This window comes from Paroedura picta, chromosome 9 (assembly GCF_049243985.1).
Source record: "Paroedura picta isolate Pp20150507F chromosome 9, Ppicta_v3.0, whole genome shotgun sequence".
Lineage (NCBI taxonomy): Eukaryota > Metazoa > Chordata > Lepidosauria > Squamata > Gekkonidae > Paroedura > Paroedura picta.
This window is the reverse complement of record NC_135377.1, coordinates 31,857,093-31,871,791: the sequence shown is the minus strand read 5'-3', so window position 1 is coordinate 31,871,791 and position 14,699 is coordinate 31,857,093. Positions and strand designations below refer to the sequence as shown.

General features: G+C 45.6%; 1 protein-coding gene across 4 annotated transcripts in view; it reads right to left on the bottom strand.

Annotated features, from left to right (window-relative positions):
- Window positions 1–13,275, bottom strand: part of SLCO5A1 (solute carrier organic anion transporter family member 5A1) — a 61,507-nt gene extending 48,232 nt beyond the window's left edge. The window contains exons 1-2 of one of the 4 annotated variants that reach the window (XM_077352201.1): window positions 13,048–13,275; window positions 10,065–11,479 (exon numbers count right to left, since the gene is read on the bottom strand). In XM_077352201.1, the coding sequence (XP_077208316.1) occupies window positions 10,065–10,995 (931 nt within the window). In that variant the 5' untranslated portion in view covers window positions 10,996–11,479; window positions 13,048–13,275. Of the gene's footprint in view, window positions 1–10,064; window positions 11,480–12,690; window positions 12,869–13,047 lie in introns of those variants that run through there. The other 3 variants (XM_077352199.1, XM_077352200.1, XM_077352202.1) reach the window with 3 other exon arrangements.
- Window positions 13,276–14,699: the final 1,424 nt, after the last annotated feature.

The window sequence follows — 14,699 nt, the reverse complement described above, 5'->3', positions numbered from 1 at the left end:
ACATCAGCAGTGCCCTGACACATTTTCCATATTAGCTGTGTTTTCTTAAGGTAGGGTCCCTCAAGACATAAAAGAAACCTATTACAGAATGGAAAACAAACCTGACAAATTATACACATCATATTTACCTTATCGCATACCATCCTTCCCATCTGTTTCATGGGTTTAATCATCCTACTTTTGTAGTATAATTAGGTATAATCTTGGCACTAACCTGTAAAGATACTTTGCTTCAGCCTTTACACAATTACTGTTCCATTGACATCATTAGCTTTTTTCCTTGTATCAAGCATTCCTACTGCATAACTACCAGATAATTTTATGAGAACTGGAGAGAGATGCATCTATAGTAACATATTGCAGATATCAAGATCATGTTATTATCTACATTCCCCTTGGATAACATATTTCCCACAGGGATACTGCCAAGCTTCCGTTGCTGTGCTAAATCAAGATGATCTAACTGATGAAGACAGAAACTGATTGTTTCTGCATTGTTTCTGTTCTGTTTTATGTAAACCGCCCTGAGCCTTCGGGGAATGGGTGGATGGATGGATCCAAGGTGGGCAGGACACAAGTGTGGCACAGAGGGATCGTGAAGGGGTGCTTCGGTCAAAGTGATGGATGTACAGGATGGCCCATCAACTGAGCCATCCTGCTTCTCCTTTTGGGGTTTGTGGGAGCAAAAAGTCATCCAAAACACTTTTGCCCGACTCTGGCCTTTCTTCACATGGCAATCAAACCAGAAGCCCTAGCCATGCGATCCCAAGTGCCTACCCATATTGGTCTTTGACTATTCTCTTCTTGGCCTCATGCTGCTAGTGGTGATATCAGGATTGACATGGACTGCCTAATGTTTGATGGCTCTTGGGCACCTGCCTTCATGCTAAGCTCCAGGGGCACTGCTTGCATCAGCAGGCAGTAACTGGCCAGTGTTTAGTACTCAGAGGAGTGGCATAGGGCTCTGCTACCTGACTGGTGGGTATTGCTAGGATTGCTATGTAATCCCAAGTACTATCTATATCAGTGGTCCCCAACCTTTTTATCACCGCGGACCAGTCAACGCTTGACAATTTTACTGAGGCCCGGGGGGGGGGATAGTCTTTTGCTTAGGGACGTCACCGCTTGAGCCCCTACTACACTTGCTTTCCCATCGGAGCCCCTGACTTCCTGCCACCCACTGGGGGGCACTGCCAGCAGCAGCTGTGCAATGCTACGCTAAGGGGGAGCCCCACCCATGGCAGCCGCTGGAGAGCACCAAAGGTGAGCCAGCAGCAGAGTGGCAGGGCAGCCCCCGAGGCAGCAGCTGAGGAGGAGGACGAAGAGGAGCCACAGCCCAGTACCAACTGATCCACGGGCCGGTACCGGTGTCTGGATCGGGGGTTGGGCACCACTGATCTATATGGCTTGCACGTAGCAGAGGGGCATGCATTGTTGTTTTCTTCCCACCTGTAGCCTAGCCACAGGGATCCAACCAGCACTGGTTGGCCACCACCACCACAGCAGCACTCAGATTTGGGCTGTAAGTATATAAAACAAGTATTGCAGCCCTGAGAAATGACTCATATTTTTCCTTTAGAAAACATATCTAACTATTGTTCCAAAGAGCTCAGTTCAGCTTACATATGACTCCTAGACATCCCCTATCTAAGCAGCTTATAGGGCCGGACTCGCCTAGCTCCAGCAGTGCCTTCAGACAATTCTCTGAATCCCAAGTAATGGACACAGTCAAGTGCACACAGTTCATACCCCTGTGGGTCATTCAGGTTGACAGTAGACAAGTTCATTACATCCTGGTCTCACTAACACCTGAATAGGAGACTGCCACTTATCTACTACCACTGGTGCCTGTGTAAATAGCAAAGCCTAGCCTTATATATAATTTAAACTGCAAATAAAATTACAGTGAAGAGTACCAAAATCTTAATTGTGACTTTTCTGCATGCACAGGCACCAGGAAAATTGGGCCAACACTGTGTGTTACCACAACAGCCAAAATACTTGCCAAGGCACCCATGTGGAGTTTTGGTGCAAGGCCTTGTAAGTTGTCAGGAAGAGAAGGAGGACAGCGCAAGAGCATTAAAGCAAACAAAATGAAGACAAGGGCAACAGTGTACAAGAAGAGTATGAGGAAATGGATTTTCTCTTCCTTGTGATTTCTCTCAGGCCTCCCCCTTGTAATAAATAAGGAAGTGCTTATAAAGCAGACTTGTTCTGCTAATTATATAATTGCTTGATAACTCAACCTGAAAAAAAAAATGATACTCCACCTTGTAAACTTGTACAACGCCATCCTGACAGATGGACTGGGGTAACAGCAGCCAAGAGATTATGTATAAGCATCAAACGCATTTTCTGAGAGCAAGACATCCAGCCAGGAATGTCAAAACAGCTGTCCTGCCTGAGCATGCATGCCTACATTTTAGAGGACATGCCACTGGCACTCAGTCCTGAGCTGGATTAAACTTGGAAAATAAATAAAATAGCTTTCACAGCTACAATAAGGTGAATTTTATAAAATCAGAATTAGTGATCTCTAGATCTTATAAAATTGCCATTAGTTAACAATTGAAAAGCACTCTTGGAGACAGAGTTCTAAGAAGCCATAAAACTTTGCCATCACTTTATATCAAGACATCTATTTGTTTTCAGAAACAGCAGTATACATCATAGACAAAATGGCACAACACAACTGCGTTACATTCTGCAAAAATGCATCTCCTTCTCATTTGATCACCCTTGCATTCCAAAACCTGAACTTTATTTTTCAAGATCCTAACCTTCCTTTCCAGCTTCATGCTCTTTACACTTTGGCTCACTCGTGTGATTTTCTTCTGGATGTTTCTGTATTTGCATCTTGAATCAAATTATTTTAATCCCACAAACTGGATCTCAAAAATATGTTATATATATAATGCAAAGGTTTGGAGAGAAATGCTCTCTCTGTGACTGATAACCTAGGTGATATGGCAAATGTGGCAACAATTTCCACGTGACTGAGTGGCACAGCCATGTGATAAATGGCATTTATCAGGTGCCCTTGGCTGCCTTGGCTGCCCTCTGCTCACTTGACTAATCCATTTACAGCGAGGCTTATTCTCACGTTCCATCTGCCTGAGCAGCTTTGGACAGCCAGGCCTGCTGAAATCAATCTGTCAGAGAGAGGCTTCTTTCAGATATGGAAACTATCTGTCCATCATCAGAAGTGGAGGGGGATCATCACTCCTGGCTTTCAAGTCACGACCTTAAAGAATCGTTTACTCCAAAAGTTGAAAAAGGCAGTCTCGAAAGCCTGCAGCCACAGAACTGAAAGATCTCTAACTCTCTCATCTCTCATTAAATACAAACGCAAGGAACTCTTTCCCTGTAAACTCACAGAACTCTCAAGTATGTGTGACAAAAACCGTAAAGACCTTTATTTGAGCTGGGTGCTGGTGTCTGAAACAAAAGGTGAGAATGGTGAGAAACAATGGTGAGAAACGAACTTGGGCCACTGTTGATGGGCCAGCGGGAGTCAAACCGCGGCCCTCCAGATGTCCATGGACTACAATTCCCATGAGCCCCAGCAAATGCTGGCAGGGGCTCATGGGAATTGTAGTCCATGGACATCTGGAGGGCCGCAGTTTGACTACCCCTGGAGGGTAGAGGAACCTGTCAGTGAACTGAAGGGCAGAGACAGGATTTCGACTAAATCTACTGAGCTAGCCCATTCTACAGGTTTATCCTGCTGCAGCAGCCTACATGTTTTATTTGTTCAAAAAATTATATCCCAGTCTTTCATAAGCTCTATGAGGGTAACAACAATAGTTTAAAAATAGTACTTCAAACAAAATCTAATAAGTAACTATGAAAGCCTTTTGATCCAAACCTCTTACAACCAGACTGCAACCACAAGTCATAAACAATCACTCCCTCGTAATACTGACATCTTGCATCACTACCCAAAGACCTGTGTTACAAGCCTTTTTAAAAACTAAAGAGCTGGGTGCTGTTTGGCCTCTTCTATTGTTATGGAGTTCTTGTTTCTCTTCCCACCTCCAAAATAAATCTTAAAATAATCAATAACCTTCTACACACTCCCCCGCCCAGAATTTTTCAGTGCAAAACAGCCATGGGGGGAGGGGGGGAGGCACAACTGTTCTGGCATCTGATAAGGTATGAAGGGTGACAAGAACAACATGCAACGGGCCTAATCAAGACTGGGCCCTCCCAGCATTTTAAAACAGCAGAGTTGTCCTCATGGCGACCTCAAAGTCACTGTCACATCTGGTTCGGCCTTAAGAGAACTAGGTAAGGTTCTGGAGATGTTATTGATTTCCAAATGCACATGAAGTGGGGGTTGTCTAAGTTGTCAGGGGATGTTAACCCTTTCTCCCCTCCAAAACTGCAACTAGCTCCTGTAGAGGGGAAAACTACACACAACTCTCTTTTTTCCTACCAGACCTGACAGCAGCTAAAGGGAAGTCTATTGCCCTCAGAAAAAATGGGGGGTGGTACACATACGTTCAATAAAAATTAAAGAGATCTAGTGATCCAGATGTGATTCTTCACATCTGCACATTCTATTAAAATTTGAATTGGAAATAGATGAGGCAGTAGATTCTTATCATCATACTATATAAAATGTGAAGGGTGCCTCCAATGATGTACTGGACCTTTGATGGCTCTTGGAGGGGAGGGGCCTCTCCCAAGGGCCACTCAGAGGAGCTGGCATGACACTGAGAAGCACCAGAAGGCCTCTGAATGGCCCTCGCTGGAAGATATCCCCCAACAGGGAGATGGTCCTCCCCAGTGAGGGCCAATCAGAAGGCTGCCACATCATCCAAAAGCTCTTCGGCCTGAGGAGGGCAAGCTGCTACCAGGTGAGGCTGGGAGATGGGTATGTCCATCCAGCTATACTCTGCCGCATCCAGCTCCCCAGCTCCCCTGCTCCCCAACCTTTTGGCTGGCCTCTGGGCCATGAAGGGGGATGTGTTGCCAAGCCACGCTTTGCAGAGCCCATGCTACTTCCCCTGGCCTCCTAGCTCCTGAGAGGCCATGTAAGGGTGGGGGGTCACGCTCCACACCACTCACAATAGACTCCTGGGCACCACAAAACACTATCCCACCATCCTGCGCTATAGGCCAGTCTGCTACCAAGGCATCCACACCACCTCACTCTCCCATGTGCGAACTTTCCAGCAGGGCGAGGAATGGCCTGGGCACATACCTCCTTGCTGCCGCCCACATTCCTACCTCCCACAAGGGATGGTGGCTAGGTGTCCTCCATCACACTGTCCTAACCAGCCTGCCTTCCTGCCTCACCCACCCTCCTTGGCAGGAGCCCTCCCAATTTGCCACCTCCCTCACCCTTTCTACTGCCCATTTCCTAGTAGCTTATTATGGGGCAAAATGACATATGCTGTTTTGGGGAGAAAACTGGCCTACAAATGAAGTAAAATAAAACACACAACAACAGCTATCAATTTAGCACAATAGTTCTCAAAAGGCCCTATAGTGGCACAGCAAGAAAAAGTGTTTGTGAAATATGCGGGGAGTGGAATCCAGAACAGGTTCAAAGTGGGAACATGAAGCCAAAAAAGATCAGAGTGGAGCAGATTTGTAAAAGAGCACATTGAGAATGGGGAAAACCCAGAAACAGGATTATTTCAGGCTGACCTTGCTTAGTGTATGGATAGGAGATCTGCAAGGATTTGGATGGAGTTCTCCAAGAAACACTAGGAGTCATGGCACTGAGGCCAGAAATGGCAAAACCAAAGTTCCTTGCCTAGCTGCCAGACAATCCTTGGATCTCCTGCTATGGGACACACACCTTGCATAAATAATAATAATATAGCATGCCATTTTGAACATGCTCCCCCAAAAGTGGCCCAGTTTGTAAGCCAAAGTGCTGAAAAACTGTCATGGCCACATATTTAGATGGTTTTAACAGGGCTAGACACATTCATGGACTATAAGTTCCTTAGTGGTTATTAGCTGCAAATGCTAATTGGAATTTCCATGTTCAGAGGTTCCCCTGAGTATCAGCTTGGGTGAGAGACATACCATCAGGGAGACGCTTTGGCTTCCATGTCCAGCTTGTATGTTTATGGAGGCACCTGACTGACCAGTATGTGAATGAGGATATTGGACCACTGGCCTGATCTTACACATTTGCTGTTAAATTCTAAGATCTTCAACAAATCTTTGTCAACTTACAAGGATTTAACTCCCACATTTGGTCATTTTTGGAGGCAAGGTCAAGAATGACCATAAAATACTGAGCATTTGCCTAAAGACATGGTCAGCACTCCTAAAATTTATACACTTTAATTCTCTCCTAGAGTATCAGTTTTAAACAAAATTAGCCTAACTTAAGCCACAATATTATTACTTTCAGAAACTCATTGATTTTTCATTGCAATTTAATGATCTTCTTAGTGCCTGCAATGTCACACCACTACCCATTTAGTTGTCAAAATCACTAGGAATTACATACTCCTAAATTACAATTATACCAACTGTGCATGTACAAACAAAAAGAAGGTATGCTTCTTCACTTTTCTGGAAAAAACGAAGTGAACAGATATATCCACAAACTTTTCATCCTGAAGATTCTAGCTTCTTTTGATCCTCCATACTGATGAGTACACATTATGGTTTCCCCGGCCTTCACTATCACTATATGCATTTTAAGGGTAAAGCTGCCAGTCTCATTAGAATAAGGTAACAAAGATAATATTACAGAGAAATAAGAGAAGTGCAGCCTTGGAGAGGGGGGATAAAGGAAAAAGTGCCATTCTACTCCAACTTACTGTAACTTATCTATGTGTAAGAAGTTATCACAGTTCATGATATATTAGTATCAAAGCCCATTCTAAAAATGGACTTTGAAAGGGGTGGCAGGCAGGAGGGCGTGAGAGGGTGGCTGTGGCTCCCTTTGGCCCGCAAAGTGGGCTAAAGTGAGTGGAAAGCAGCCCCCCCCCCCGCCGGCAGCGGTGACAGGGCTTTGCGGCCCGCAGGGAGGCTGCAAACTCCCCCCCCCAGCTCCCTCCAAGCAGGAGCATACCTGCAGGCTGCAAAGCCCTGTCGCTGTCTCCTTGTGGGTGACAATGGAGGCTGCAGCCACAAGGCTTCTAGCAGGCAAGGAGGGAGGGTGGGAGCTGGAGGGGAGAGCCAATCAGAGTGGACCTGGACGGACAGGGCCCTGGACAGTCTCCTCCCAGAAGGCTGTTTCCCAAATATATAAGGGAGCAAAATAGTGTTAAGGATAAGTTATCACACATATATATAATGAACTTCCTTAATGCAGATATTGATATAAGGTCTGAAAATATTGTAGTTCAAAGTTTCTTTCTCACTTTCCCTATGGTATGGTGGTCACAAAGCAATTATTATATTACTAGTATCAAAGCCCATTTTTAAAATGAGCTTTGAAAGTGGTGGCAGGCAGAAGGGCGTGAGAGGGTGTCAGTGGCTCCCTTTGGTCGGCAAAGTGGGCTAAAGCGAGTGGAAAGCCCTCCCCCCGCCGGCGGTGACAAGGCTTTGCGGCCCTGCAGGGAGGCTGCAAACTTCCTTCCTCCCAGCAGGAGCGTACCTGCGAGCCACAAAGCTCTGTCGCTGCTTCTCTCCTCATGGGCAACAATGGAGGCCTCAGCAACAAGGCTTCTAGCAGGCAAGGAGGGAGGGTGGGAGCTGGAGGAGGAGAGCCAATCAGGGTGGACCTGAACTGAAAGGTCCCTGGACAGTCTCCTCCCAGGAGGCTGTTTCCCAAATATATAAGGGAACAAAATAGTGTTAAGGATATATATTTATCTGCACTATCTTCAGAAACTCCTGCCCTTTTTAAAGCAACATAAACAAATGTCTATCTTACAACAACATTAATGTTAGAAACATATGTTCAATTTAGCTATTATATTATAGTGTTCTGCTTCCAAATGTTCATTAAGTAAACAGAAAAGCTCGCTGAAAATGACAATGATGAACAAACAGCCCATACCACTAAACTGATTTCATGAATCAAGAATGGTGAATTCTATTGAAGCTTCCTGGAAGCAGCAGCTTATAGTAAATTGATTTAGTATTAGTTAAGCCGAACAGATTGATCCACTGCAAGAATGATACAATTCTTTCAACTCTAAGCACACATGCCAGACTGAGAATCTTAAGATAGTTTACTTACCATGCTTATTGCATAGCCATACAGAAGTGCCATAGAGGTCTCAGAATCAAATGGTTCTTACTACTCCCAATAATTTCACACCAATACAAACTGTATATCCACTGGTGCAGGAATGTAGCCTAATGATTCTCAAGTCTAATAACCCACATGTCTGGTTCCGTTTTGGCTCTCTGAGATGTGTAAGTACTCAAAGGTTGTCCTGAGTCTCCACCTGGTGAAACATCTCTCTAAAGTCTTCCCAAATCTTGCACTTTTTCTTCTGCCACCAGCTGGTCAATTTGAGAGATTCCCACCAAGACCAGAACTTGTTTCCATTCCACATTGCCATTTACAGGTTCTACCAAGTGCCCACATCTCCAGCTATCAAATGACTGGTTACCACTTGGACAACTTACTGAATTTAAGCATTCACAGGGAACGATCAGTCTAGCAGCCAACAGTCTCACTTCCCCTGGTGCCTATTTTGGATAGTGCACTTGGATGGTGGAGGACTACATGGGATGCATAAAGCATTTTAAAAAGGATTTATTGGGGGGGGGGGGAGTCCATGCACATACTAAGTACAGAAACAAGATCAAGAAAGAAATACAAAGAAAAGGTACAAACCCACAGTCTACTCTCCCTCGCCTTACACATGACTTAACTGGTCTTGTTCTAAGGCAGGCTCTTTCAACTTCAACGTTATGCCATTTTCATAGCTTCCCATTACCTCTGAGTCTCGTCTGGGCTTCCTGTCCTTTGTGCAAATGGCCATGGCTCCCATCCAAGATGGAACCCAGTATGAGAGCATCTTCCTGCAAATTATCACCAGTTGGAATCAGCCCATATGGGTCCTGTTCCCTCTATGCCAAGGGAATTTAATTTCGCTGTCTGCTTACAACTTTGTGTGTCTATAATCTTCCCTTTCCAAGGTCTCCAGGAAGACACAATCTACCCTCCCACATCCAAAATCTCAGTTGTCATAAGTCAGATTCCAGCCTAGGCAAGAGCTAGCCATTTCACTGCCTTCCTCTGGGAAATCTACTTGTGTTTAAAGAGTGCTGATGGTTGGATATTCATCAGAGTAGTTGACAGGACAAGTGATACTTGGGATCAACCAACTTCCCCCTTATTGCCTGTCTTTTGACAACAGGGGGAAAGATCCTTTCAAACGTACTGTTGCAGGTCTGTGAGCACCACACCTTGACATATTGGGATGTGTCTCCAAAGTAAAAGGCATTTCTCCACACACCCACTGTTTGCATTTAATCCCATTTAGGAAGTACATCAGTCTATGCTGCAACAGTCAAAGCTGTACTTTTGGTCAAGCTCTGTTCTAGTAACTATCAGCCTGATAGCTTTAGCGTAGAAACTGCAACATTTTATTGTATACATACAAGATCTACACTTAGTTCTATGCATGCAATAAAATGTCAACTTTTTTCCAGCTCTCTGGAGCAATGGCCACGAGGCACAACACTTTTATAGCAATTAGCATGCACAAGAGACTTCACTGACATTATCATCCAATACCCTAGATAAGTACTGCTCAGACATCATTAAAGTGTGATGGCTGAAATAATAGGATTCTTTACAGTCTTGAGGTCAGGTAATTAAAGAGACTGAAGTTTGCAACCTCAAGACAGTCAAGAGCATGAATAACCCAGCAACCAAATTTTGAAAATTAAAGACATATAAGCCATGGGACCATCCAACTAAACAGAAGCATTTTAAGTTCCGTTCATTTCAGCAGGAAAGTTAAATACTTCCAAACCTGTTTGAAACTGCTTAACTTTAGATAGATTGTATGTGTATTTCATTTGAAACGTTCAGTGGGCTAATAACAACTGCTAAACATTTTTAAAGGACCATGGTCCCTTCCAAACTTGTATCCAAAGATTTTTACACATAGCCACCTTACCTAAGTAGAGTGAAGAGTTTTCTTTCTTGACATTGTCATCCAAGTAGGTTGGTCCCAAGGTATAGATGGGTGTGGAGCCCATGCCAATAAGAATTTGGGCACAAATAAATAAAGCTACATAGAGTGAATGGTCTTTCCCCCCAGAATCTAAGGCACAGACTGGGGGCTCCATTTGGTCTCTGACTGTTGTATTGCCAGTAATGCACAAGCCATCATTAGAGACAGAGGAGTTCAGTTCCTGGATCTGATATGGTGGAGAGATGAAATGAGGTAAAGAAAATATGGCAGCCCCAAGAGCAATAAAAAACCCGCCTACAGCAAGCCAGAGCGGCCTTCGACCTCGCCCCCCAAAGTAACTGATGAACACCACTACTATCAGGCTGCCAATATCAAAGCAGCTGACCAGCAGCCCAGACTCAGAGCTTTTCAGACTGTACCTCCTCTCAATGGTGGTGATGACACTGCTCAGATAGCCAGACACCATTAGGGACTGAATAAATGTCAGTAAACACATGCAAACCAAGAAGAACCGGGAGTCTATCAATACTCTGCTGAGAAATTTTCTGCCAGGGATCACTAGGAGTGTGGAAGCTGGGGAAACCCCTTGGCTCCTGCTAGCATAGTTATTGCCCTCTGTTCTTTCAGTTAAACTTCCAATTCTTGAAATGCTAGAGTCTGTACAAGACATCATAGGCCTGGGAACAGCAGCGTCAAGGTCAGGGTCAAGGCAACCTTTCTGATCAGAGCACCCCTGGAAACTCTGTAAGGTCTTCTTGGTTGTCGCGAGAGCACTTGGTGTGATGTTAATCCGGAAAGAAGATCCATTCAGGACTGGCAAACTCTTAGACCTTAAACTCTCGTCTTGCTTTTCTGGTTTTCGTCTTTCAAGAGAATATGGACGCTGGTGCTTTGTTATTCCTGTCAGAAACATACTGAAAGCAAGGCCAATTTCAGCTGAACTACCAGTTCCTAATCAGACACATGGCTGTGTTCAAAACCAATGCCGATGCTGCCTCTCCATCCAAACATCATGGCAGCATTCCTTCTGGCTTTCAGAGCTAGTCACAGCCTCCCTGGAATAAGGAGCCTACAATCCCAGGAGTGTTACATCAAAGCTTCCAAGGACATGTCCAGCAGCTTCTTTGGCAGCTCCAGCAATCTTAGTGCCCGTCCACTCATCCAATGGCAAGGTTTATAAGCAGACTGGGCTGGGCTTCTCCCCCTTTACAGAAACATTCCCACGTGGATTAGTCAGCTACGTTTGGCAACAGAGAAGTGCCAAAGCTCATACAGAAGTCCAGCCACCTTGGGGGAGAGTCCTTCACTGCTTATATCACTGGCAATCCCCGCTGCAGACAGGAAGAGAATGTCCTCCAGCCTCTGGGTTAAAGCCTCCTGATGGCAAATCTACCAATCTGTAATGCAGGGTGAGAGAGAGAGAGATCAAGCAAAGAAGGTCAGCATACTGCTTTTGTCCTGCTTCACCCAGCAGCTGCTGCTGCTGCCTAGGGCTTGAAAAGAAAGCAGGCACTCTATTATAAGGCTCTCTGTCTTGAACAATGAAAGCAGAGTGCTTGGAGCCCACTCTCCCTTCACTACAAGCCTCCCCCTCCCCTTTCTGTGTAATGTAAAGCAGAAGTAATTGTCTTAACCCTAACCCATCAGATATGGCACTTCTTTTCAGACAAAGGAAACCATCATAGCACTTCCACAATTTTAATTTCTCCTATAAAGAGAAACAAGACATCTGAAGACAAGAACAGGCCTTTCTTAGCTATCCCCCCACTTCCCATTTTTCCTTTGTGCAAACACGAATGCCAAAAAAGAGCATGTGCATAATGCATACATCCTGTATGCAGACATCCCCTTGTGCAATAGTAAAAGGTCAGCATACCAACTCCTTTATTTTCATGGCTAAAAATAAATAGGCATAAATATTCATCTACAAATAGCAAAGATATTGCATACAGTCTGGACCCCATGCAGTTTACTTCCCAGATAACAAAGAGTAGTGTTTCATAGGAATCTTCCCCCAAAAGAATAGAAACAAACAGGAAACCAACAGTCACTCAACACACATCTTGATAGGCACGTGCCAGCTGACAGCACCGCCGCATAGAAGACACAATATCATTACTTAAATGAGCTTGGTGTATACTACCAGCAGCAGGCAAATATTAATTCATTCATGTTCTCACTACACTTGGGGCAACCACATGTGGGACACACATAGGGAACCACTATCGGACAACATCCCTGTTTAGCCAAATTAGGATGCCCGTCTGTTTCTCCATTTGGAAGAGTAACTAGACTGAGCATTGCTTTGGGAGCATTCGGCTTTGTGAGTGTCTGCCTGGTCTTTGTGCAAACTGATAAAAGCATCACCACACACTGACCGGGAGTGGGGGGGGGAGGCAGGGGGGAATCAGATTAACGAGACAGCTGCCAGGAGCAGGCAGCAGCCTGCATAATAAGTTTCACATACTCAGCATGTGCAATGCCTCCCCGAAGAGCTAAAAGCATCGCAGTAGGTGGTTGTCGAACAGCTTGCACACGTTAGCCTGCGCATACAACCGCTGATTCCCAGGCATCTGATGCTTCCAGTAGTATCCCTAAGCATCTTTACCATGAGTTAAGCCCCGCTGAATCCACCGGCAGGAAAGGCTTCCAGGACCGCAGCCCCAGAGAACATCCAGAAGACTTCTCTCGATTCCACCTCTCTGGGCGAACTGCGGTCAACGATTCCAAGAAGCTGGCCGCTTCACGATCAGCAATGAGAAACTGCCTCCCTTTTGCTTTTGTCGCCTTCAGAGCCTGGCCCGCGGGGAGGGGGGGGGGGGGAGATTTGCCTCGTGCGACGCCAATGCCAGAACTTTTAGGCGGGGAAGGCCAGTCAATGGGGAACCAACCCGGGGAGGGGGGGGGAGGAGGAAAGGAAGGACCTCAGCACCTTCCCAGGCTGAAGACACAGCCTCTTACTCACTCTGCTTGCAGGAAGGCGGGCCACGGAAGGCAGGCAGGCAGGCAGTCTCAGTTCTGGCCGGGTGGCTCCCCGACGGAGGTAAGCGAGCCCTGCCCGGTCTCTCCCCTTGAATTCTGCCTTCCTCACCCGGCCTGACTCTCGACGCGGAATCCCCGCGGCCCTCCCCCGGCTCCTGGAGACTGAGCGGGGCGCGCAGGCGTACTCCTCTCTCTCTCCTTTGTGAGGGGAAGCGACGCTGATCACACAGCCCAGCGGCTGCTCAGGGTGTCCACCTGCTCCTGTCTTTCCAGCCGCCGCTTCTCCGAGACAGAAAGGAGGCTGCTGCTGGCTGGGAACAGAAGAGAAGAGAAGCGGGCAGCTCCTCACCGAGCAGCAGAATTCCTTCACGGGGTCTCGGAGCTCTTCATTGGAAGCCTAAACGCTTCACGCTCAAGTTGGGTTCCGCCACCGACGACGATGATAATAAAAAAGTTGGCAAACGCGCGCTTGCTTTCCTAGGCATAACACACACACACATCCAATTCGGTGTAGAGAGACTGACTAGTGAGGAAACAGGCCTTAGTCGGTGGTGGTAAAAGCGCAAATAGTCAACCAAGAAGAGCCCTCCAGCCCGGTAGCCCTTGGGACGCCTCGCAGAGCATAATGAAACGCTACTTTTGCTCGGGGAACAACAAATGGCACCTTTAAGACCAACAAAGTTTTATCTTCAAGACAAATATTTTGACTGTGGAAGTGTGCCTTGAATAAATTTTTGTTGGCCTTAAAAGGTGCTATTGGACTCTATTTTTGTTGTGCTACTTCAGACCAACACGGCTATCTATCGTTGCTAGGGGAAGACAATAAACAATCCGATAGCAAAAAGAGAGTTGGGGTAAAGGGGACAACAGTTTTCTGTAAACGCTCCTGGAAAATGAACTGCTCTTCAGCAAGGGGAGGAGAAGATTATCTGGAAAGAACTGGTTCTACCACAACAAAAAACAAACCCAGATTGTGATTATGGGAACTGACCTGATATCATTTCAAATCCCTCTGCACTGGCCACTTTTTCAGTGATGCCTTTAGCCAAATTCCTTAGTCCTCCTACCCTACAGAAGCTACACTTATAGGTGTAATAGGCTGCATAGTCCCTATGTATTCCTAGCTTCACCTCCCTCATTTCCCATTATGGTCTCCCTATTGTTAAATTTTAGAATATAAGCAGGAATCTGTCTTGTATATATATTCTATATAAACAGGGACCTATCTTCTTGAACTCTACCATTCACAATTTCAGACATTGTTAATATTATTGTCAGTAAGAAACAAACATATGCGTATTTATAATCAGACTGTCGCCTTGCCTTGTATACTGTCGCCTTGCCTATTTAACTTGTATGCGGAGCACATCATGAGAAAGGCGGGGTTAGATGAGTCACAAATTGGGATCAAGATTGCAGGGAGAAAAATCAACAACCCCACATATGCAGATGATACCACTCCAATGGCAGAAAGTGAAGAGGAACTAAAGAGCCTCTTGATGCAGGTGAAGGAGGAGAGTGCAAAAGTTGGCTTGAAACTCAACATCAAGAAAACGAAGATCATGGCATCCGGCCCTCTCAATTCCTGGCAAATAGATGGGGAAGAAATGGAGGTAGTGACAGATTTTATTTTCG